Source organism: Panthera uncia (genome assembly GCF_023721935.1).
Source record: "Panthera uncia isolate 11264 chromosome A3 unlocalized genomic scaffold, Puncia_PCG_1.0 HiC_scaffold_11, whole genome shotgun sequence".
NCBI classification, from domain to species: Eukaryota; Metazoa; Chordata; class Mammalia; order Carnivora; family Felidae; genus Panthera; species Panthera uncia.
In genome coordinates, this window is record NW_026057578.1 from 44,153,937 (window position 1) to 44,180,157 (window position 26,221).

The 26,221-nt window shown below is 42.5% G+C and overlaps 1 protein-coding gene across 4 annotated transcripts in view; it reads left to right on the top strand.

Annotated features, from left to right (window-relative positions):
• Positions 1-26,221, top strand: part of CFAP61 (cilia and flagella associated protein 61) — a 280,634-nt gene that overhangs the window by 10,811 nt on the left and 243,602 nt on the right. For all 4 annotated transcript variants that reach the window (XR_007461949.1, XM_049650101.1, XM_049650103.1 and 1 more), the window contains exons 3-7: positions 5,704-5,854; positions 9,877-9,953; positions 10,813-10,880; positions 11,115-11,241; positions 25,977-26,109. Coding sequence is in view for 3 of the 4 variants with exons in the window: in XM_049650101.1 (XP_049506058.1) it covers positions 5,704-5,854; positions 9,877-9,953; positions 10,813-10,880; positions 11,115-11,241; positions 25,977-26,109 (556 nt within the window). In the remaining variant the exon portion in view is untranslated. The remainder of the gene's footprint in view (positions 1-5,703; positions 5,855-9,876; positions 9,954-10,812; positions 10,881-11,114; positions 11,242-25,976; positions 26,110-26,221) is intronic.

Genomic DNA, 26,221 nt, shown 5'->3' on the forward strand with positions numbered 1-26,221 from the left:
TTTTTGGATAGGAATATTCAATACTGTAAAGAAGTCAATTCTTCTCCAGTCAAAATCCTACTAGGATTGTTTGTTACAGTTGACAAAGTGTGTGAATTTATATGAGAGAGCAAAGGGCCAGAGCCATTTGAAAGAAGAAAAATAAGGTGAGGAGATTAGCCCAACTAAAGACTCATGGTAGGCATAGTAATCGGGACAGTGTGGTAATGGCCAAGGAATCAGAGCTCCCAGAGACAGACCCATGCATACATGAAAACTGGATGACCAAACCAGTGGGGAAAGAATGTGCCATTCAATTAATGGTGCTGGGACAATTTGTTACCCATATGGAAAAGAGAATAAATGTAAATACGAATCTCATGTCATACAAAAAAAGGAAAAAAGCAATTCTGGGTGAATTTATGACTTAAATGTGGAAAGCAGCTAACATTGTTGAGAGAATCTTCTAGATTCCAAATTCATGTATCCAGCTTCTTGGTGGATGTCACCCCTTGGATACCTAGTAGGTACTTCACCGTTAGTTTGATCATCACCTGCCTCCAAACTACCCCATGTTTTCCCCATCTCGGTAACTCTAGCAACTCCAGCCTTTCACTTTCTTGGACCAAAACCTTGGTGTCACCTTCATACTTGCTCCTACATCCCACACCAGCAAAGCTGTCTGCTCCACCTACAGAATATATCCAGAAGCTGGGCTCTTCTTTCTACCTCGCTTCTCTTGCCAAGGTCCGATCCGAGCCTGGTGCACTTGAGTGTTACTATTGCCCCTTTCTGGTTTCTGCTTCCACCTTGGCATCAGCCCTCACCCATTCCCCCTCCTGCCCCAGCAAATTATTCTCAACATAATAGCCAGAGCGGCACCATTCACATCAACTGGTTCCTGTCGTGCTTCTGCTCAAAACCCTCCACTGGTCTGCCACGTCCCTGCCAGGATGTGGTGTGGAACCCACCCTTTTCCTTTCTGACCTCACCTCCCTTGAGCTCCACTGAATTCCTTTATTTTTCCTGGAGCACCCCAGGTACATCTGTGCCTCATCCTACAGTTATGGAGTAGTCCCCGTTGCACTTGACATACTTGCACGGTTCATCCTCTTTCCCCTATTTTTCTTCACAGCACTTGTCCCCACCTGACATTTTGTGCATCTTGGTTTAGTGGGTTTTTTTTTTTTTTTAATTGGCCTGCCTCCATCCGTTAGAACATCAGCTCCATGAGGGCAGGGATCTTGGCCTGTTCTCTGCTGTATCCATGGAGTCAGAAAAAGCTTGGCACTTGGTATGTATTCAGTGAGTGTTTTTTGCATTAATGAATAAATCCACTACTAGGCATGTGATTGTGCAAAACCTCCCTAAGCCTGGAGGTTTTGCACAATCAGTTAATAACCTCATCTGTGAAATGGACAGTTGTACTTCATTTATAGGGTGAGTGGGAGAGTGAAAAAAAGTTATTAAATACAGTGCAGTGCCTAGCTCATAGGAGGTGCTCATAGCTGCTGTATCCCCTTCCCTCTGGCTCTGCCTATAAGAGAGCAGGGACCAGGGTCAGATAGAGGCAAGCTTTTCTATTATTCTCCTGCCCTTCCTTTCTCAGCAACTCGGCAACCATAGAACAGGATGAGGCATTGCTTTATGAGTACAATGCAATTCTCTTCCATATACACATTAAAAGAAAGCAACAAGCATTAGAACATGGTACAAAAGGAGGTGTAATTGCCTCTGAGATGGAAAAACAAGTGTTAGGGGCCACTGTATGCCTTAATGAGTCTTGAATCTTTACCACGTGAATAAACTTCTGCATGTGAATAAATTATAATCCCCCAGCTTGGTAGCAGGTGTGCACGTCTGACTTGCCCCTCCTGGGGTGAAGTGTGTTACAGTTGGCCTGAGCAGGAGGGGATGTAATTTGGCTGTCCACGTGACCACCAGTGACCCATGTGATCAATTGCCAAGGGCCCATCCTTTTATGGGGTATTCAGAACATGGCATATGGGATGTGGGTGGGATTACAATTGAGGCCTTTCTACAGATTTTTTTTTTCAAGAACCTTCCACAAGTCTGTTTTCTCAAATCCTACACACAAACACATACTAATTACCTGAAAGTTTTTGATAGCCAGTTGTTTTCAAAGAGCTTTGTACCCCTACTTAGAGTATAAGGTCTTGGAGTAGCTGTCAGAGTACCTCAAATTTACATGTCTAATGTGTTTGTATCTTTTCTGAATTGGCAGATAAGAAAAGCATAACTTACACCATGTGGGATGGAGTAGTGAAAGATTTTTTTTTTTAAGGTTAAAATCGTATCCTAATAACTAAAAAGGTTGTGACTTACCTCAGAAGCCAGCATATCTTTAGAAGTAAAAGTAAGTTTACATTAAGGGTGCCTGGGTGGCTCAGTCGGTTAAGCATCTGTCTCGATCTCAGCTCAGGTCTTGATCTCAGGGATGTGAGTTCAAGCCCCGCATTGTGCTCCACACTGGGTGTGAAGCCTACTTAAAAAAAAAAAAAAAAAAAAAAAAGAGGGGCGCCTGGGTGGCTCAGTCGGTTGGGCGGCTGACTTCGGCTCAGGTCATGATCTCACAGTCCGTGGGTTCAAGCCCCGCGTTGGGCTCTGTGCTGACTGCTCAGAGCCTGGAGCCTGTTTCGGATTCTGTGTCTCCCTCTCTCTCTGACCCTCCCCTGTTCATGCTCTCTCTCTGTCTCAAAAATAAATAAACATTAAAAAAATTTAAAAAAAAGGTAAATTTACATTTTCATCAGTGTCCTGGAGCTCGCCAAATAGCTGCTATCCAGCCCATGCAGTCTTTCATTTTTCATGTTAGGTAAGGCCCATCACCTTTTGCCAGGCCAACCTCAAGGCTTAGAGCAGGTGGTTTCTTTTCTAGTTTATTGAATTTTGTTATATTAGCTGCCAGCTCAGTCACAGATACAGGAATGAATACAACTGACCTCACCTAAAAACCCTGCTAAGTGTTAGAGGAGAAAATGAGAAGATTCGGCATAGCAGATGAGTGGGGAAAAGGGCCAAAAGAATTGTCCACATCAAGTGCACATGTCACAGGACAGGGGGGCGTGGGGGCGGGCGGGTGGCAGAAACCACGATAGGCTTGGGGAACACATGTGATGTTTAATAAAGTGGAAAATGGGGATACAGTTTCACCAAGATTTCCATCAAGTGTAGTTAAATAAAATGAATTTTGGCTGAACTTGGAAAATTCTCTAAACAAGTGAACAAATGAGACATTAATGAAAAAAAAAACTCTGATTTCACTTGCTGGATAATATCCTTGAGCTTTAATGTATTTTGTGTGAAATATATACGTGTGTGGGTGTATTTTTTTAATTTGGCATATTTCAAAGAATAATTCTAAATCTAACTTTTAAAAACAAGCCTCCCTCTACCTTTTTCCTCATTTCTCTTTGCTCTCACAATAATTTTGTCTGTCCCATAGAGGACTAATGTTAAGAGGTAATAAGAACTGGAAATTATGTATACAAAAGGATAATGCTACAAAAGTTACTTTCTTGCACTTGGCCATTTGGAAATTGAAGTGCATTTTCCCATTGAAACGAAGTTATTCATGGCTGGCTTCCCAGGCAGACCCACAAAAGTCTATTTAATCTACAATGTCTGTGTGGTATAGTACTGTGCTAATTGTACTATGGAGCCCAACCACCACCCTAGGTTCCCATGGATAAATGTGTTTCAAGTTCAAATTGGGATTCCAAGAACACATTTCCCTTGTTGCCTGAGGGGATGGCAGCTGCCTTGTCCCAGCTCTTGCCCACTTCCTCCTTCATCATCATTGTCAGGTCCCATTCTCTGGGCATTTTCTTATCTGGATTAGAGTGAGGACTATCACTGTGGAGTAGTAGGTCATGGCTCTGGGAGCCTCCGGCAGAGGAACCCTGAGGACCAGGAACTGGAGGGAGCCACTGCAGGAGTGGGAAGAAGGGTAGGGCTTCAGCGAATCAGAATGGAGAGGTTGGGAGGCTGCATCCTTTTGCTAATGAACCCCCTGTATGGATAGTATATTCTTGGGACCTGAGGGCAGTCTACTGTCTTCTCTGCATGATAGCCAGGGCTACGGTGGGGTCTTTGGGGCAGGTGCACCCTGAGGGAGTCCCCCATGGCTGAAGAGTGGGCTTCCTATGAGAGAGGACAGTGGCTGTAAGTGCTGAGATTGACATCTCCAGCACAGTGTTTCCCAAAGATGCCTATGCCTCTGATAGTGCCGAAGGCGATTTGTCTCGATACACGCAAGAACAATTTTTGTTCTAAATGTTGTATATTTTTATAGTTTTATTTATGGCAAGGGATACTGGCTTTCCATTTGTGATTTTGTTGTACATTTCCTATTGAAATAGTCTTATTTAAGCCAAAGTGAACTGATTTGAAGAAAATAAGTATAGGAAGTGCACAAATGTGAGAGACTGCAGTTTGGTGATTGGATCTAGTAAAATGATATGCTGTCAAGTGGGGGAGAAAAGCAGACTACAAACAGTATGGGTTGTGTGCCTCCATTTTTAAAAACACACAAAATACATTTCATTTGATAATTACTCTCAAAAAAGAGAGAAGTCTGCTGAGATAGAAACCAAAATACTGACACTGTTTGGTCATCTACAGGAGGTGGTATTAAGGATGATTTTTCCAATTGTTTTTCTCTTCTTGTGAGTACTTACTGGTTTTGATTGTAGTCACAATTCATTGCTTTTATGATGAAAATATAACTGGAAACCATATAGCACTTTCTACTCTGTCCATTATCTTTTCTCCTCTTCCTTCAATTACATGCTGTCTTCTTAGTTTTGAAGGAACATTTTACATCTTTTTCCTCCAACTTAAGATACCAGTAGATTTCACTCAGTTGAAAAAGTGAAAACTGCATCTCAATTTGTATACAATTGGTTCTCTGTGTAGTAAATCATATGCTGTCTCTAAGTCAGCACTCTTTCTGTCATACCGGGCCACATGACAGGGTAGCAGTTGGGAAGGACCTGATCTCAAGATGTCCCTTTGGGATAGCCACCAGAATAAGAGTTGGAAGACCCTCGCTTCCCCTTCCTTGTGTTTATTAAACTTCCTCTGTGGCCTTAGCTTAAACCAGACCCCTCAGGGTCTCCATTTCTACAGCTGGGTCAGGTGATAGATTTTCATATCCCATAAGAATCTATTGGCCCAGGGGCATGGGCTTAGGGTTTGGAAAAATTGGCTTAGATGGCTGACAGAGGTGGGGCTGAACTCTCAGCCTCACTGTTTTGCACAGGTGACCAACTCATCCCAGTTTGCTCAGGATTTGTAGCCCTAATGGTCCCATGTTTGGGGACCTTCTCAGCCGCAGGCAATCATGGACAGTGGGCCACTCTAACTGTATATGTTTAGGCCAACACAGTGGAATTGGCAACATGGAGGATAAGGAAAACTGCAGTCAGTTTCCCCAATCTCAAAGGGAAGGGTATTGGACACTTCATGTAAGTATAACACCTTTATAATGAAAGTTTTCAATAAAAATGTAGTTAGTAGCACAGATGTCCTGAAAGATCTGTTCTCAAAGTTGCTGCCATGTTGTACCTACCTCTTCCAGAGGTTTCATACCTTATGTAGTGGTTGCTAGGCTTCAGTAGCCAAAGAAGGGGGAAAAATGACACCTCTTTGTCTCCCTTTTGGTAATCTTAGTCATGTGTGCACTTTTAATCATTTCTACAGGGAAAAGGCAAACCTTGCTGTTACCCTCTGCAATGACAAGGAGGAGATAATGGCCCAGGCTACCTTTGTGGACTATCCCAACTGGAATGTCTCCAGTCAGGACAACTGGGTATCCGTGTTCCGGGAGCTCGACCCTGAAATCCCATGCACGGTAAGCAGTTACACACAATGCTTATTAGAACAGCCTTAATTTTGAAGGGAAGTTCTATGTTTGCATATATGTCTTTCCAGTTTTGAGACTAAGTAGTTGAAAACTCACAACAGAAGGTATGTGACATTATGACAGAAATGAAGTTAGCTGGCAGGGAGGAAAGATGAGTCCAAGAGCATCCCAAGAGGGGATAGGAAAAGGGAGGTAATAGATCAGTCAGCTGGTAGCAAGGCCGAGGTCATGCTGTGCTGGGAGGACTAGGAGGGAGCAAGGAATCAGTGGGAGCGTTAGATATGTACCTCTCAGTTCTCCACACTGCTCCCAACATCAGTGTCCAAATTCTTTGTTTTTTTAATTGTCTTTTTATTGAAGTATAGTTGATACCCGGTGTTACATTACTTTCAAGTGTACAGCATAGAGATTGGACAAGTCTATATGTTGTGCTGTGCTCACCCCAAGTGTAGCTACCACCTGTCGCCATGCAACTCTATTAACAGTACCATTGACTGTATTCCCTATGCTGTACCTTTCATCCTTATGACTTGTTCATTCCATAACTGAAAGTTTATACCTCACACTCCCCCTCACCCATTTTGTCCATCCCCTACCGCCTTCCCCTTTGGTAACTACCAATTTGTCGTCTGTTTCTGTTTTGTTTGTTTGTCCATTTGTTTTTTATATTCCACATATAAGTGAAATCATTTGCTATTTATCTTTCTCTGTCTGACTTATTTGACCTAGCATAATACCTCCTAGGTCCATCTGTGTTGTCACAAATGGCAAGATCTCGTTTTTTATGGGTGAGTAATATTCCACCATATATATGTACCACATCTTCTTTATCCATCCATCTATATCAATGGCCACTTCGGTTCAGTGTGTGAAGTCTTTGGAATGCTGGGAGGGTACCTGCCTTTACACTTTTTACACCGTGTAATGGTGATAGTAGAGCTTCAGGTTCCTGTTGCATTCTGTAACTTTTAAGGTGTCATTCTGGACTCTAGCTCATTCGATGTCTTCTAGCTGTGGGCACGTTACAACTTGTTGGCAACCCGACTTGGTAGCTGGTGCCAAGTCTGAGCTTTCCCTGCCCTCAGTCCGCCAGAGCCAAGCCAGCATGTGGCCCCAGTTCTGCGGAGAGCCAGAGGCCATGACTGTGGGTAGCATGTTTGCCTGTTAGTGGAATTCAAGAATGTGGCCCCAGAGCCCTAGGGAATGCCAGTTGTGTGAATGAGTGAGTTTTCCCCCCATATACACCTGTGTGCATGCACAGTACATCCCCCATGTGCACCCCAACACATTATCCAGCATTTATTCAGCTACATGATGTCTCCCCCTTGTCCTCTACTCCTCCTGTTCCTCACCACCCCAAACACCCAGTTATCATATTCACAAAAATTATCTCAAACTTGTAAATAAGCCAAATGATGCTTTCAATCCAAGGCTTGTATCTTTGACTTTCTGTTAACTGAGCTATTGTACATTGTACAGTTCTATAGGAACAGTGATTAGCTTTGTAGATTTTTGTCCATTTGAGGTGTAAATGATTTCTGTTTGGTGGAAGAGATAACCTCAAAGGCTATGGTTTATGGCCTCATAAGACATTAACCATTTTATATCTAGCCTAGCAACCTTATTCTAACATTCCCTCATTAAAATACCTAAAGTAGCCAGCTCCTCAAGTGCAACGAATTGTTTTTATCATCTTACTGGTTGCCTCATTAAATGATGGGTTGAATAAATCTCAGACATGTGCTCATTGTATGTTTGCATTAGAATCATGATTTTACCATTTTGAAAATTATTATAAATTAATACCATTATTCATAAATATTTCCTCTTTTGTCCCTTTGTTCTCTTAAGATAGTTTCTCTTTCAACTACTTTTAAATTCCGGGGTGCCTGAGTGGCTCAGTTGGTTGGGTGACCAACTTCAGCTTAGATCATGATCTCGCAGTTTGTGAGTTCGAGCCCTGCGTCGGGCTCTGTGCTGACAGCTCAGAGCCTGGAGCCTACTTCGGGTTCTGTGTCTCCCTCTCTCTCTACCCCTCCCCTGCTCGTGCTCTGTGTCTCTCTCTCTCTGTCTCTTAATAATAAACAAACATTAAAAATTTTTTTTTAAAAACTACTTTCAAATTCCTACAACAGTATAGAGCTTAGCTATCCAGTATGGTGGCCGTCAGCCATGTGTAGCTGTTGAGCACCTGAAATGTGCTAGTGTGATTGAGATGTGCTAGAAGTGTAAAACATACACTGAATTTTAAGTATTTAGGAGGAAAAAAAGAGTGTAAAACACTTCATTAACAATGTTTATATTGATAACTTGTTAAAATGATAATTTGAGTCTGTTAGGTTAAATAAAATATATTGAAAATTAATCTTACATGTTTATTCTTTTTCTATATGTCTACTGGGAAATTACATATGTGACCTGTATTTGTGGCTCAAGTTATTTTGTTATTGGACAGCATAGATATAGAGCCTTAAGGCCTAATGTATTACTAATCCCAGGGGTATTTGCAACAGAAGTAACTAATGATTTTTATCTTAAATCTAAAAAATAAATCTTGAATTGTAATATTCTTGGTGGAAGAGAGAATTTGGAAGATAAATCAGCCAAGTAATAAGCCATGTACTCCTAAGGCTGGTCCTATTCAGCATGTAAAGCAGATGTTAAGTAAGGTGTTGTGGGATTAGCTGATAACACATGGAAAATGCATACAGTGGTGTTGTGGCTGTTCCCATCTGGACTGTAGGGTTTGTGTTATTGGCCTTTAGGGAGTTTTCAACTCCTGAACCAAACTCATGATTCTTCTCTTCCCATTTTATGTTTGATATTCCTTCCAAGTATTTCTATTTTATTTATTCGTTCATTTATTTTGAGAGAGAGCACACACATGAGTAAGGGAGGGGCAGAAAGAGAGGGAGACAGAGAATCCCATGCAGGCAGGTTCTATGCTGTCGGCACAGAGCCTTACTTGCCTGACTCGGGGCTCAAACTCATGAACTGTGAGGTCATGACCTGAGCCAAAATCAAGAGTCAGATGCTTAACCAACTGAGCCACCCAGGTGGCCCTCCTTCTGAGTATTTCTAAGGCATGCGCTATCCAACAGGAGGGAGACCAAGGCACGGATGTGCAGGTGGTAACCCAAGGCTGTCTATAAAATTGCTCAGAAAACAGGAGGCACTTTCAAGCATTCCTGTCATCCTGATCTAGGTGCAACACCACCCTCACCAGTTAACTAGCCTCACATTTGTAGTATCTCTAGAATTTGAAGATTTTCCCATAAACACAGGGGTACTGAGTTGAGCGGACCAATGTGTGGCTGTATGGAACAGCTGCTCATTATTGAGGCTACTTAAAATGTCTTCAGAATTTAGGGGACAAAGTTCTTTAAAAACTTGAAAGATTTAGCCTGACAGTCATCTTCGAATCTTGCTACTCTGAGTTTCCAGCTCTCAGGTTTTCTGGATCCCAAGAGTAATATTTGATTCTGACTCTGGGAATGTTGAACAAAACAAGTCATTGGATTCATAACGTGGCATCTGCCTTCCATCCTTCAAATTCATAAGAGAATCTTTCTCTTGTGTCACTTGAATAGAGCAGCAGCTGCTGACTCAAGAGCCCTGGGGAAAGGGTGATTGTCTTTCACTTGGCATAGACACCCCCGAGGACAAGACTACTGAGTTAATAATCGATTTCACTCCCCTGCAGGCACTTCCCTGCCCATAGCCCGTTTGTGAGGGCAGGAAGATGGGCTGGGTGCATTGGACTCATTTACAGTCCCTGTTTCCTTGAATAATTCTAAGCTAGGAGGACAGAAGGCAGGGAATGGAGTCAGGGAGAAAGCTTGAATGCTGCCTGAGTGTCTCATCACTTCAGACATAAAATATCACCCACAAAAGGGGGCAGCTCTGAGTTTGCGGCCGCCCCCAAATCCTCCCCCCCCATTTCCCAACCCTGTTCTGACATAGCCTGAATGGTGACTCAGCTTTTAATCATGTGCTCTTTTCTTGTGCAGCCTTTGAACACGTTGTTCATGCACCTCTTTGTGGCCGTGGATGAATATTCTGTTGGCTGCTGCAGAGAGATTATTCGGTGAGTGGCTGGGGTCTTGCAGATGGTGACATCAGGGGGCTGGCAGGCAGCACCATAGACAAGACACGTTAATGCCAAAATGACACAAAAGAGATTGTGTGCATAGTTTAAAAATATTTCCAAAGGACGTGAAATTCTTTGAGGTGCTTAATTATCTTGTAATTCATGGCTGTATTAAAGCATCAATGTGGAATAACAGTGACATTTCTGAAAGAAAACAGTTTATTTCTTTGAATCGACACTCCCTCTGACACACATCTTTACTATCATTTGAGGCAAATAGTGCAGTCATTTAAAAAAATGGATTGGGGGGGAAATAAGGGAAGAATAAAGCATCACAGGTTTGGATTTTTCTAAAAATAGTTTTCTTCAGTCTTCTCTTTAGAGATGTTTATTAACCTGACAGAATGCAGAAGCATCCTGAATAATATGGTGCATCGAAATATGATCAGTTGGGCTACTGGGTGATGGCGATGTGTCTCTGACAGCCTGCACAGACATTTGGGGGTGGTGGCCTCAGCTTTCAAGGCACTTTGTAATGTCACACCAGACCATCCAGATGCCAGGTCAAAGGTTAATGTCAGCAGAAATCTGGTGTGCCACATGAATATGGCACTCTTTATTCTCTCTACCTCTGTGGAACAGACAGAAAAGAGGCCATTTGGATTATAAGGAAAAGTAGAGAAGGAAAGGACATTGCCCTGAAGATGTTCTTGCCATTACAGGCAAGGAGCAAAGAAGCCCATGTGGATCTATGAACATCTGATGTGTTTAGTGAAGGCATTTGCCTCAAACAGGTGCCAGCTAATGGGATTACTTTATTATTAACACCTGTCCCACCCTCTCTTCCCCTTGCCAGGGCTGTGTTTAAGGCCGTGCCAGAACTACACTTCATATTTCTCGTAGTGCCATCCTACATGAGCCTAGGTAAGGTCTGCTCAATTACCTCCTGTCCCCAGTCTCCAGAATGGGAAATTCATGCTTAAAATGGTGCTTTTTGGAATGGGAATAAGAATGGTCTCTAGGTCCTGAATGTATAATGTGACTATTTGATTATAATAATTAAAATACAATTTCGAATGGAAGTCACAGTTTGTTCTGAAGCCCTAAAAGTTATTCCTTGGTAAAGTGAGGCCACATTTCTTCATCTCTGTGGTTTAGGCTCGACTCTCATAACAGTGTTTGAACAAGTGGGGAACATTCCGAGTCTGATGTATGATGAGGACTTTGCCGTGCACATATGTTGCAGAGAAAATCATTACCCTCAGCTGCACATTCGCAATGCCAGGTAAGGCTGAAGCAGTGCCTTTTCCTACCTGAGTTTTACACGGACACTTGCCTTATGCAGAGTTGCTAAAATGCCATTTCTTACTGTAAGTGATTAGAGCTTGGATTAAATTGTTTTATAATACCCATAAGTATTACTTCATTTGGAGATGTTTACAGTTCCCCTTGATGACATAATTTACAGGCATGAATATCTGATGAGACTCATTTGGTGCTATGTGGCCAGCAAAGTTGTGCATTTACTACTTACGGGTTTCTGAGAACACACGATCCTTGGCCCCACACTGAGTCAAATAATTTTCAAATAAACATAAAAATGAATCCGCCTATTTAGTTGTCCCAATAGACCCCACCTATTTTCCAACAGTCAGTGAAAGAGGATTCTTTAACATTCAGTGGGCTCCATGACATGCCCCAAAGTTTAGCAGTCTTAAGGAGATGGCAGTGGCAGAGAGTATTTTCCAAAGATGGCTACAACACCATCTTCTATCCTTCAAGCTCTCCTCCAATGTGGCCTTGGAGACTGGTGTGCCAGAGAGGCTATATGTTGGCCCTGGGGTCGACAGCCCCAGCTAGGCTCCCGCTGACAGTCAGCGTTGCCTGCTGGCCTTGTGAATGAGCCATTGTGGACACCCAGCCAGGAAGACCCCCCCCCCCTTCCCCAGTAACTGGAGCCCAGCTGACATGTGACTGCAGCCACAGGAGAGACCCTAAGCAAGGACTGACCAACTGAGTCCTCCTAGATTTCTGACTCACAAAATTGTGGGCAAAATAAAAGGGTCTTTTTGAAATAAAAATGCATATGAAATCATTTCACAAAGGTGGTTGCTTGGTTTTATCAGTGGGAAATAAATTGCATCTTGTTGGGTCAATTGTTGCCATAAATCGTGGACTTCTTTAGAAAGTATTACATTTAAATTTTTAAAAGGTGAGAGCCTACTATTTACCAGGCATATACTATTATGGCATATTAAGAATTTATGGCATATTAAGAATGGCATCAGATCTCTATCTTTTAAAAAAATTTTTTTTAATGTTTATTTATTTTTGAGAGAGTGAGAGAGACAGAGCACGAGCAGGGGAGGGGCAGAGAGAGAGGGAGACACAGAATCGAAAGCAGACTCCAGGCTCCGAGCTGTCAGCACAGAGCCCAACATGGGGCTTGAACTCACGAACTGTGAGATCATGACCTGACCTGAAGTCGGACGCTCAGCTGACTGAGCCACCCATGTGCCCTGATAGATCTCTATTCTGATCTTGATTAGACCACTCACCAGATGGGTTATCTGAAAAGGAGAACTTGGCCTCTTCAGGCCTCAGTTTCCTGCCTGTCAGTGGGTGTGAGGGTATTGTCTACTGCCTGGGATTGTTGCAATGAACAGATGACCTGAGGAGAATCAAGTGCTTAGCACTTCCAGTCACATATAAGTGCCCAATGAAATGAAATATTATTCTTACTGATATTATTAAGTGGCTTGGAAGAGGAAAGGACAGAGAAGGATGAAGACAGCTTCATATAAAACCTCTCTGCCCCTGCCCCCAATCTAAATATCCATCAAGGAGTAAATGTTTACATTACAAATTGTGGTGCAGTATCAGCAGTGAAATGAAATGAACTACTTATAGATGCAATAAGGTGGGTTAATCTCAGTTCATGCTGAGTAAAAGAAGGCAGACATAGACACAAAGACCATATACTGTTGACTCCACTTATATGATGTGCAAATGGCTCATCTGTAGAGACAGAGCAGATCAGTGGTTGCCTTTGGTGGAGGAAAGAGTGAGACTGGAATTCTGGGGTAATGGTAGTGCTCTGTGTATTGATTGGTGGCTTTGCAGTTGCCAAAACTCACCCAACTTAATACTTGGGCATTTTACTATATGTTATTATACCTCAATTAAAAAAATAATTTAAAATAAAAAAGTCTTCACAGAGAAGGTAGCCTCTGAATCTGGTCAGAAGGGACGAGCCGGAGCTTGGTCAGAGGGACAGATTGGGCAAAGGTGTAGAGGCAGGAAGGCACCTGGAGTGTCTATTACCAGGCAGTAGGCAGTTGTGGCTGCTGTTCAAGGTGTGCAGAGCAAGAGTAGGCCACTGGATGGCCAAGGAAGAATCACAACGAGAAGCCTTTACCCTGAAGCCAGCATGGAGCACTATATGGGCTGTGTGTGAAGGATAACTGACTTTCATGTGTTCAGTGGCTTATAAGGGAGGAACAGAACAGTATGGCCAAGAAATGATTCTAGCTGGAATTCAGGCAGTGACAAGTCAAAGAGATCTGGTTGGGGCAGGTGCATGGATGCAAAGAAATGTTTGAGGGGGAAAGTTGAAAGATGAGAATGAGTTCACGGTCACTCAGGTTTTCAAGTATGGGGGGATTCACTAGCTAAAAGTAGAAATAATAGCATTAGATGGACAGTTGGGAGGTAGAAATATAGGTCCTCTCATGAGTGAGGAGGTCAGGAAAATAAAGGAGATTGTTTAGTTGTGGAGATTTTATTTTATTTTATTTTTAAATGTTTATTTTGAGACAGAGAGAGAGCAGACAAGGGGCAAAGAGAGAGGGAGAGACAGAAAATCCCAAGCAGGCTCTGCCCTGTCAGCCCGATGTGGGGCTCAGACTCATGAACCATGAGATCATGACCTGAGCCAAAACCAAGAGTCTGCCACTCAACCAAGTGATCCACCCAGGCACCCCAGGAAGAGATTTTAAAGTGAAAAAGCAGAGGCCTATGGCAGAATTTTGAATGGTGAAAATGAGCGTGAATAAGGAAGAGAACTAGAAGAGAGGGAGAGGAGTCTTGTAGAAGTCAGACTCTTATAGTGGCAAAAGATGTAGGGAAATCAAATAATTTGAGTCCAAAAAGAGGCCATTGCATTTGGAAATGTAAAAAGATACAGATGAGTTGAATAAAATTGATAAACTTCTAGCCAAACTGACCAAGAAAAAAGAGAAAATTACCACTATCAGAAATGAAAGAGGTGATATCACTACAGATCTTACAGACATAAAGGGATAAGGGAATACAGCTCTGTAAATTCATCAACTTAGATAAAATGGGCCAATTCCTTCAAAAACACAACCTACCAAAACTTATTTAAGGAAAAAAATTGTAAAAACTTGGAGAATTCTTCATCTATTAAAGACCAGTTGAATGAACTTTGGGTAAGAGGGAGGTGGCTGCCTGCCTTAACACTGCCCTTACCCAAGCCTCCAGCCTTAATCCTCCCCCATCCTCATTTGCTTCTCTTCTTCTCTTGTCCTTATGGCTCTGAACTCTGTCTTCCGAGGACCTGGGCCATTTCTCTCAAGCTCATCTCTTTGGTTCCTCTGTGCTGACAGTGGCCACTTAGTCACCAGTGCCTACCTCCATCCCCTTGCTTTGGGATCTGGTCTTGTCTGTCCTTGAAGGGCAGAGTTGAGTTTTGGAAATCACAATGCAGTGAACCAAATAAATGAGAGGTAAGGAAGTGAAGGCAAGGGGATATCCACTGCTCTCTAGAGAAGTTTGGTGATGAAGGAAAGCAGAGAAGGAGGCAGAACGTTATGCAAACAATGGAAAGTGATTCCATTTTTACTTTCCACATAGAGCATTTACTTTGCATTCTGAGCTCCAGACAGCACTTGTCTAAAAAAAATATTACCAAGGAGCAAAATAAATTCAGATACACATTATCCCCTAATTTAGGACAAGAGAAAGAAAATTCCCCGTAGAAAACCATTTTTATTTACTTTTTGTATTCATAGCTAAATCGTCAACATTATAATTCTCTTTATAAAAAACCCCTTTGGTCATGAAACGAATGCTAATACAAGCCAAACACATTCTAAAGAGAAGGAATTCTGTGAGTGAAATCTTTTTTTTTTTTTAAATAACATTAAAAAATTTTTTTTAAATATTTATTTATTTTTGAGAGAGACAGAGACAGAATGTTGGTGGGTTAGGGGCAGAGAGAGAGGGAGACACAGAATCCGAAGCAGGCCCCAGGCTCTGAGCTGTCAGCACAGAGCCCGACACGGGGCTCGAACTTGCGAGCTGTGAGATCATGACCTGAGCCAAAGTCGGACGCCTAACCGACTGAGCCACCCAGGTGCCCCTAAAATAACATTTTTAATTGATTCTCTCACACCTCTCCAATCCTCCTTCCTGATTTATGAAGTTTCTCTTATAATCAGCGCAGGAAAATAGGTCCTCCTGCCCTTTAGGAAATTACATTCTTTAAATGTAAAAGTATTCACAGGTAGGCAGTTTTTTAATTATGTCATGAGAAATTTACATAAACTGGTTGCTTAAGTTCTCATAAGTAGTCTAATAATTGCTAAACTTTTGTCTTCATTCCATTTAAAAATCTCTCATTTTATTCTGCCATTTGCTAATTAGTTTGGGGGATGGGTTCACTTAATAAAACGAATTATATTTTCAAATTACAACATCTTTTCAAATGTTTATTTATTTTGAGGGGGGAGGATGTGAGGAGGGGGAGGAGCAGAGAGACAGAGAGAGAGAATGCCAAGCCAGCTCCACACTGCCAGCGCAGAGCCCAACAGAGAGCTGGAACCCATGAACCATGAGATCATGACCCAAACCAAAATCAAGAGTTGGATGCTTAACTGACTAAGCCACCCAGGTGCCATAAAGTTACTGGTCGCAATTTTCTATGTGAGTATGTAACTATACACACATATGTGTATAAATAGACAGTTTTGTGGGGGAGGGTAGAGGGGAACAGCAGTTGAGAGAGGCGTATTTCCAAAAGTATTTTCTTGCCTTGTTTCTTTCTTTCTTTCTTTCTTTCTTTCTTTCTTTCTTTCTTTCTTTCTTTCCTTCCTTCCTTCCTTCCTTCCTTCCTTCCTTCCTTCCTTCCTTCCTTCTTTTCTTGCTAGGTCACCAGTGTATTATAAGAGGATGTAAGTCAGGAACAGTCAGATAGAAGAGAAGCACAGGGCAAGGTGTGAGGGAAGGGAGCGGGGCCCCTGTTCCCAAATTGCCATGCGTTTACCAACCTAGAAGCTCCGTATTGTCTTAAAGTGTGTAGGCAGCATACCAAATTTGGATCTTGTCATTTTCTTGAGGAATTTTAAAGCTTAAGTACTCCAGCATAGATATTCAGCAAGATGTTTTTGTATTATTATTTACTATTGTAATAGATAATTCTATAGAATTAATTAGAACATAAAATATCTACAGATAATTCTATATAATCTACTATTGTAATAATTGTATATGTATCCAATACCACATCTGACATGTACAGAGGGCATATCTAAAAATCACCAGTTTCTTTCACCTTTTAGTAAGGCAACATCTTTGTTAATCTACTCACTAACGCCCCACTTGTGATTCAGGGTGTAGGCTGCTCGAGAAAAGGTGTGGGCTGTGCCCTGCCCAGTGCTGGCTCCTAGTAAGCATGTGGAACTGGTAGTTTAGAGTTAGTCTCTCTCCTCTTCTTTCCAACCCGCGCCTTTATTCCTTTCCTTCTTTTACCCTTGAAAACTTTAGGGTTACGGACTACAACCTTCCAGGGGATGAGGCTGTCCCAGCCTGAACTAAACCTTCCCGATCCCTGACCCTGAGGTCTTGCTCATTCAGCTTCTGATGGTGAAATGTCCTGCTTGCCCAGCCTACAGAAAATCTACCAGTAGCAGATCAGAGGAGGAATGTAGTCCTCATGGCAAAAAGATGACAGTGGATACTTTGTAAGGAGGAAGGGACATTTATAAAAGACAATTTAGCATATAGTGGTGAACTCATGAGGGAATGGTGACATTATGATGGTTGATATTTTTGCTTATTGGAAGGCAGAGAAATGTGATACATTTTAAGAAGCCCTCTGTCCAAAATGTTCACATTCGAGTTTTGGTACTAGCAGGTATAGAATTTTAGGTAGCCAGAAAATGCACTTATGTGGATCATTTCACTCCTTAAGGATGCAGGAAAAAAGCCTTTTCAGAAGGTCAGATGGGCGTGGCTGTACGTGTCCTCTTAGGCTGCTTCATTTCTCTTATTTCTCCCACATTGATTTTTTGACATCTGTTTTCATCAACAGTTACTTGCACTGATAATTAATGGTGAAGAACATAGCTCTTAAGACAGTAGACCAGGGAAGGGTTTGGGATGTAATTATCCTTCTGCCGTTTACCTAGCAACATGTTCGGAACCAGGGAATTAACACTGTAATCCCCAGTCCTGGTTCTTTGATTTACCCATGTGGAAAATTGTGCTGTAATCTTCCCCTCTACTTGGACACTAATTATTGACGTTACTGTTCTGTGATTTGCACAATGTTTGAAATAAAGCATGACTGCTTCTGGACATACCTTTATAATCTATAGTGGGCTTGATTAATACTCAGTGGTGGATTTGAGATGTTCTCAGACTGAGAAACTATTGGAATAGTACTTTTGGGGGAAAACCTACCTTTTTCAAGTCTTTTGGGGAGGGGGTAGGAAAGGACTTGCCAGGGAATGATTATGTGCTGTCAGTCCGTGTTGTAGAATAACTAAAATGGAGTACTGCTTTTTTTGCTGATAATAAAGGCTAACCAAACTGTGTGAGCATTATTGCTATGTAAAATAGATGAAGAAAATTTAGGACTTTAAAACATAAGATTGGTGATTTTTTAAATACTAACTTTTCACCTCTTAAAGCAATTATTTTTATTAAGCATTTGACAGCCTTATGCTTTTTTGGAATTCACTTAAGTTGAACTTCTGAGTACTTTCATACAAATGAATTTTCTGATGCTTAGGTCATGAGAATCAAAGCACTCCAAGAGAAGGGACAGTGAAATTAGGAATTTCACCATTGCTCTTCTTGAGTCTTGGTAAGTGACCCAGCAAATAAGATCTGGTTAACAATTCAACTGGAGTGACAGCGTGCCAAGATAGACTTTTGGATCAGATCCTGGTGGTATAAACGGCAAGGGCCTCTTATTGGCCTTGAATATGCTTTGAAGTCATTTAGGGTTTAAAATCCTCCATAATTTAAAAAATCATGACATTTTCCAAGGAGTAGAAACTAAATGGTTCTAAAATCCATCCTAAAATTCTAAAATGGAATAGGTGATTGAGAAATGATGGACTTGATTTTCTTAAAGAGACCACTAGAGGTCGCAAGAGATCTTGGAAAGAAAAAGGTGCTTTGTTTCTACATATGGGAAGAAAAAGACTGACTTTGGGTTCCCCTGCCCCAAATTGAGACAATGTTCATGGTAAAAGGTTGGTGTAACCAAAATACACTGCTTTCTTTAGGATTACCACTGAATTAGATTCTCTGTGAGAATCTTCATTTACTGATTTCTTAAAACATAGGCACAGATACTCTCAGGTTTGAAGAAATACAATATTTATGGCATTTAATGTAACATCAGAATCACTTTTTCAATGGTACATTTTTAAGTCTAGCTAATGAAATGCAACTCCTCTCTGGATATGGAAAATACCATCAGACAGGAGAGAAGAAGCCATGCCAATATCCTGAATAGAAAGGTGGCTCAGCCCTGCTGCCGCTGCCGTTCCAGACCTTAAGTGTGAACTTTCCATCTGTGAATTTGCAATACTTTCTTTGTGGGCAAAGAAACAATCTCCCACACTCAAAGGAAGCTAGCCTGTAGATTTTCCTCTAGGATCGTAATTTTGCAGAAGAATGGTCTGGATGCTAAAGCTTTGAAGCAATCTGAGGGTCTAGCCATCACCAAGAGACCATGCCAATCAGCTGGGAAAGTTCTGTGGGTTCTAGGCATCATGATGTTCATTCAAAGCCCAGCTAACTGACATAGCGGAAATGATTAGAGTTTGTCCTCCCAGGAAGCCAGAGAGAGCCACCAGGTTCCTGTCATGCTCCACCTTGCCTTCTCTTGGGTTTAGAGGACATCCATACCCCAAGTGATGTGTCCTGAGAGGCTGTTGATTTTCTTGCATTTTGGATGCTACTCCATTTTCATATGGCACATTTTTCAGAGTCTGGTGGACATTTAGGTACCTGAGCAATCAATCAGTCTCTATGGGATGGACCTTTTGTTTCCTCCAAACTAGTTAAAATAAAATATTCTAGGGGCGCCTGAGTGGCTCAGTCGGTTGAGTGTCTGACTTCGGCTCAGGCCATGATCTCATGGTTCGTGAGTTCAGGCCCCGCGTCGGGCTCTGTGCTGACAGCTCAGGGCCTGGAGCCTGCTTCAGATTCTGTGTCTCCCTCTCTCTCTGCTCCTCCCCTGCTCACACTCTGTCTCTCTCTCAAAAATAAATAAAGATTAAAAAAAAAAGAATAAAATATTCTACACTAATTACATTAACAAGTACATTGTTGCCTCCTCCAAGCCACTTCCTGAATGGAAGATATAAAAGAATGTTGGTTTTCACCCAGAAAATGGTGTCATTCCCATTGCATTTTAAGTTGATAAATTATAACCTTACATAATCATAACTCCTGACATGCTCTGGGTCACAGAGGTGCTGGACATGTGGCTGTACCGTGCTAAATGAATTCATGTGAAGTCGTGGCTCTCCTATTTTCCCAGAGGCAGACAGTGCTCATTGCCTCAGAGTGCTCGAATTTAAGCATTTTACTGGATGGATTGTTTTTGGTAGCTGAGGTGTTTTGTTTCTGTAGGGCTAGACTTTGTCATATGCCATTTGAGACTCTGCAAGGCTGATGTCATACTTTATCATTAGCACTGGGGCTGATGCAAGATCATAAATTATCGATTACCCCAAGGAATGCATTTAGCAGAACAAGTTCCTCTTTATCCATTTTGGGGAGGAGCTGAAGCGAGAGACTCTTTAGAACTGCACAATTTGGTTATTTTCTTCCTATTTTCCCCAGAAGAATTAGTATTGAGGTATGATCAGGGATAACTTTGTTCATAGGCTGCAGAGGGCTCATGCATAGGTGTACAGCCCTGGGGCTCTCTGAGCCTTTATTTCTGATTTTTGCATCCATGGAGTATTATTTTTGTGTCCATCCTATGTAGATAAAAGCCCATCGTACACAGTTGATCTTAGAATTTTCTATATGACAGGTGCCTCGATTCTCTTTAAGTGACTAGGATATTGAATTATTTTTGTATTATTTACAAGTTACCTCTTTTAATATCAATGTGGAGTTTTATTTTTGGCAAAGCATTTGAAAATGGATTTCTTGGCTATTCTCTCCTAGAATCTTTTTTATTTTTTTTCAAACAAGTATCACTCAGGACTGTCTTTACAGAGAAAAGCTCCCCTCTGTTAGCAGCACTTCTTTGGCAGGTTAAGTAGGGAGATGGGTTCTGGAATGCAGTGGGGTGTGCTAGTAGGCTCTTTCAGCAGAGGTCCTGAGTGCTTGGAGGCAGGGAGCCAGCCAGTGGGGGTTTCCAGGTGGTGTGGGACATGGGGGCCGCATGTGAAGTCTCTCCAGAGTAGATTGTGCTGAGGGCTTACTGTCTACCAGAGTGTACCTTGTATCACTACATTGTACCCTCCCTGCTGTCCTTGTCCCTGCCTGCTTAGTAGATGAGAAACCAAGGCTTAGTATTGAAGTGACTGGGCAGGTGTCTCTGTCAGTTAGGGCTGTGGTCTCACTCTCCACATGAGTCCCCTCAGGCCACACATTGCTCACCTGGAAAACAGGCTTAGCAGTGGCACCCCTCGGTGCTGTGTGTACATGTGTCATACTGGATGAGGTCCTAGAATACGGTACGGAACCTATTCTGTGTCGCCTATCACTGTTGCACCTGTGCTGCAGTCTACAGGGTATGCAAATGTCCAAAAGTTCAACAAAGCCAGTCTCTGGTTAAAGTGCTAAAGACAGATTTTAATCAATAGTAACTATTATATAGGGAAAAGCATACGGTGTGAACTGAACTCAATTTTGGTTGAGTTAATTAAAGAGAAAATTAGAGAATTGAGAGGGGGCGAGGGGAGTCTCAGTAGAGTCAAGGAAGTGAAAAATGACAAGAAGTAGGAAGTGGGTTTGTTCCTTGTGAAACCTATCTGAGTTTGCTAGCTGGAGCTTATTGAAGTTAGGCTCCTACCCTTCCACAGAGACTGAGAGACAGGGGCTCTACCTTTAGGTGTTGGCTAGAACAAACAGGAAATTCTTTTGGCAGCCTTGCTTTCTCAGAAAGGCACTTCAAGGGGGCTGGGGTCATCCTAGGGATGTGGCCTTGGGCTATGAGAAACTATGTCGGTGTTTGTTCAAGTCTTTGCAAGCCAAGGTTGAAGTCTAGTTGAAAAGAAGGTTCAGAGTATCTTGGCTAACCTTTGTCATGGAGAAGCACAGAACTCCCTCTCTGTCCCCAAAGAGCATAATCCTTGATTGGAAACATGCCCTGCTTTGACATTAACATCAAAAGTGGACAATAGGGGTGCCTGGGTGGCGCAGTCGGTTAAGCGTCCGACTTCAGCCAGGTCACGATCTCGCGGTCCGTGAGTTCGAGCCCCGCGTCAGGCTCTGGGCTGATGGCTCGGAGCCTGGAGCCTGTTTCCGATTCTGTGTCTCCGTCTCTCTCTGCCCCTCCCCCGTTCATGCTCTGTCTCTCTCTGTCCCAAAAATAAATAAAAAACGTTGAAAAAAAATTAAAAAAAAAAAGTGGACAATAGATATCCAGTTTTGATCCTGTCATTAGTTCCTGGGAAAGGAGGCTGGGATGATGAGCCACTGGAGGGTATGGGGTGGAAGGATGCTGGAATTTGGAATAAGTGATTGGATCACAGTGCTGGATAGGGACAGAGGCAGAAGGAGGGAAGATGGTGAGGTCCCCTTCTAGGGAGAATGAGTAAATCACCTGTGTGTCATTGTTGGTGATGATTATGAAAAGAGGCCTTAAAGATGAGGCTAAAGGGCTCTGACCCAGAAACAGCGGGGGCTAGCAAAAGTTTTTGAGTAAGAGAGTGAGGTGAAGAAAGCAGGGTTTTAAACAGATTAGTGATAGTGGATGGAATGGGACAATAGGCAACTAGCACAGCTATTCAGGCTTCTATAGTGATAACCTCTTCCATTCCATGCATTGATTATAAATATTCTTCGGTTGTCCTTATGGACCCTTCCTACCTAAGTAGTAGTAATGTTAATAATAATAGCACATCACACGCTATTATCTCAACATTAAATTTACTGTCTTTATGACAGATGAGAAAACTATGGGATGAGGGTTTGAGTGATATGCCCGAGGTCACAGTTATTAAATCCAGATTTACGCATTCTGGCTTCCAGCCCAGACTTTGACCACTACACTGTATCATTTATCCTCCAATCTTTTCAGAAGAGCACCATGAGCCTTCAATGCATTTATTATGGAGCTTTGGTACACCCAATCACACCCAGCCACTGGTAGCTCTCAAAGTGATTGTGGACACACAAAAATAGATGGGCAAGTAGTCAAAGACTACTTAAAAAATTTAGTGCAGAGCTGAAACAGCTTGTGAAGTGGCTATGGTGTGAGAGTACAGTCAAGTCCATCCTAAAAACACAGTTGGTGTTTGTTTCTGGATCCATGTCATGAATATATTTTAAGTGTATTTGTTTATTTAGTTAGTCATTATTTTAATAATTCCAACATAATGAACACACAGTGTTATATTAGTTTCAGGTGTGTAATGTAGTGACTCAATAGTTCTATACATTTCTCAGTTCTGGCTCCATGTTTTAGACTCCCTACTAGAGAGTCTCTCTGACGTGCTGGCATGTGGAATGAGACCGTTGGTTGGTGATGACATCATACCCAGGTTAACAGTATAATAAGCAAATATCCTGGTTGTCTGGATAAGGACCCTCTGCTGTCTCTCCTTCCAGAGAGTGCTGACAGGTTAAGAATAAGAGTCAACCTGGGGAGTTATGTTTAATCCCTGATGGTTGTCATCTTCTTTTTGTTTTTTCCTTCCTGTATCGTGGTCTGTTAGCTAGCTTTCCCCTTACTTCTGAGTTTTATATAGCAGAGATGAAGTTTTTCAAGTGTGTATTTCTCCCATCAAGATGTTTATTACTGATGAAAAAACAACATTCCAACAGATGAGGCTCACCAGAGGTAAAGCTTTCATCATTGGAACAAAGTGGGGATTTTCATCCAGAGTGTATGGAGCTGTCCAGTTTAAAGCGTTTAGACATGGGGAGTGGAGCTGTTGCAGGATTGGGGGAATCCAATCCGGGAGTTGGGGCAGGGCTGGGTGGATGAGCCATGGTGTCGACCCCTGTCCCTTGAGCCAGTCTCCTCTCAACTGTTTAGCTTGTGCTCATGCTTCTTGCTGCCCACTTTCAAAAGGAATGTCGAAGTAAAGGGAAATTTTTGAAGTGCATTGGTGACTTAGTGTAGTATGTGATAGCAGCGTCTAAGCTGACCTGAGTTTATAACATGGCTCTGTTGCCAACTATTGCTGTCATTTCAGGCAAAGCATTTCATCCTCCCTTTGAGCCTTGCTCTCCACCATCTATAGAGTGAAGATGGCAATCCCTACCTTTTGGGGTAGCTATGAGAAGTATACCAACGGAGATAATCTGGATAAAGCCCTGAGCTTTATATACATACAGATCACTCATATGAGCCTACTGTTAATGTCAAAGAGAACATATTAAAAGATCAAATAGGATGATGAAGATGGCACAGTAATGAAGTAAAGGGGAGAAGAGATAAAATTTAGTAGCCAAATCAGATATAGCACAGAAAAACAACAACAAAAAAAACCCAAATGTGGAACATTTTAATAAGAAAAGTACTGGGGCGCCTGGGTGGCTCAGTCAGTTAAGCGTCCGACTTCAGCTCAGGTCACGATCTCGCAGTCCGCGAGTTCGAGCCCCGTGTCGGGCTCTGGGCTGATGGCTCAGAGCCTGGAGCCTGCTTCCAATTCTGTGTCTCCCTCTCTCTCTGCCCCTCCCCCATTCATGCTGTGTCTCTCTCTGTCTCAAAAATAAATAAACGTTAAAAAAAATTAAAAAAAAAAAAAGTACCAGGAAAAAAAAGTATAAGAACATCCTAGGCAGGTAAAATAGAATACTAAATATAACCAATAATGTACTAAAAAGAATAAAAGAATGTTAGATAATGTCAGAAAAATGGAGTCTAAGAGCCAGCATCACTGTGCAACCATAAACCTGGTTCTTGGTTCTCCCTCTCCTCCCATGCTGGTTGTCAAGATCACTGTGTAGGGTCCTGACAAGGGAAGTCTAAGGTGAATGTTTCCAAGGTGGTGAGCAGAGCTTCATTATTTTTAAAAATATTTTTTAACGTTTATTTATTTTTGAGAGAGAGACAAGGCAGAGTGTGAGCTGGGGAGGGGCAGAGAGAGGGAGAGACAGAATCCAAAGCAGGCTCCAGGCTCTGAGCTGTCAGCACAGAGCCTGATGCGGGGCTCGAACTCTTGAGCTGTGAGATCGTGACCTGCGCCAAAGTCAGACGCTTAACCCACTGAGCCACCCAGGTGCCCCAGAGCTTCATTATTATTAAAGTAGCATTTCCTTCTTTATGGGAAATGTAGCGATGTGTCAGGAGTAAAGGGTAGACTTCTGGTCCAAGATGGCAACGTGGGAAGAACCTGAACTCACCTCCTCCATGGACACACCAAGTCAATTGCTGTTTTGGAGCAATTCCTCTTGAAGAACTGAGGACTGACTGAACAGCTTCTGAACAGCATAACAGAGGACAGAGTCACCGCATAAAGAATGGCAGGAGAGGCAGAGACCCAGGAATGAAGGGAACCCCCACCCTGGATGCTGTGTACTGCAGTGGTCAGGGATATTACCTAGGGACCATGTGCAGACTCATCTGCTGTGGGGCACTGAAAAAAAAGCCTCGATTTAAAAGGGCAACTAGAGGGGGGTGCCTGGGTGGCTCAGTTGGTTGAGCATCCGACTTCAGCTCAGGTCATAATCTCGTGGTCCATGGGTTCAAGCCCCATGTCGGGCTCTGTGCTGACAGCTCAGAGCCTGGAACCTGCTTCGGATTCTGTGTCTCCCTTTTTCTGCCCCTCCCCCACTTGAGTCTCTCTCTCTCAAAAATAAACATTAAAAAAATTTTTTTAAGGGCAACTAGAATATAAAGGAACCAGCCCTAGAACCCTGCCAAATGGTGGGGGAGCTGCTGGAACTTCCTCTGTGTCAGAAGGGCTGGTGAGTACCATGGTTTCTGTTCCCCATTGATAAGCGTAAAGGGTACCATGGGTCCATGTTGGGTAAATGCATAAACAAGGTTAAATATTCATATTTATTCTAGTACTTCTCAGTCTCTAATATATAACTGTGACACTCCAGAGGGCACCTATACTAGGAAATTGTCTTTAGACAGTTGAATTCTTTTGGGAGGAAGAAGGGGATGCTAGGGACAATGTCATAGAAGTAGTGTCCTTTGGAACACATGTAGGAAATGCTGTTCCTAGCTTTTTGTCCTTTGTCTCAGAACAAATGATGCCCCACATTCCATACCCAAATATGCTGAGTGTGTTCCCTCTGACTAGAATTTTCCACCCTCAGTTCTCTTGACATAGCTCTCTTCCCTTTTCTTTATCCAGGTCTCAGCGCAGATGTCCCTCCTTGGAGAGGTCTTCCCTGACCACTTAACCTTTCACTCTCCCTCCCAGAGCAGTTACCATTGTTTGAAATCTTTGAAGTGTTGTATTTGCTATAGTTTCATTCTGTTTCTCCTGTAAGAATGCAAGTTCATGTCATGAGCATGTTGCTGTGTCCCTGGCATTTAGAACACGGTCTGGCACATAGTAGGTGCTCCGCTGAAGGAAGGAACACTGAAATTAATTAAGCCTTTTCATTAAACAGGGTAGAAGATCATGATGATCTCATGCCGATATTTTTGCGCCATGACACCATTCTGAAGGAAACTTACGGCGAGTACTTCCTGGCTGAACTAATCGAGGCCCAAGATGAAGAGAATCATGCTGTTGTGTGTGAGGTTGGTGATTTATCTGCCTGGGTTACGCTTACTAAGAGAAATGAGAGAAATAAGCACATTGCTTCTGGTTTTGCCCTACACCCCTACAGCTACCATCCCCTCCCTGCTTCCA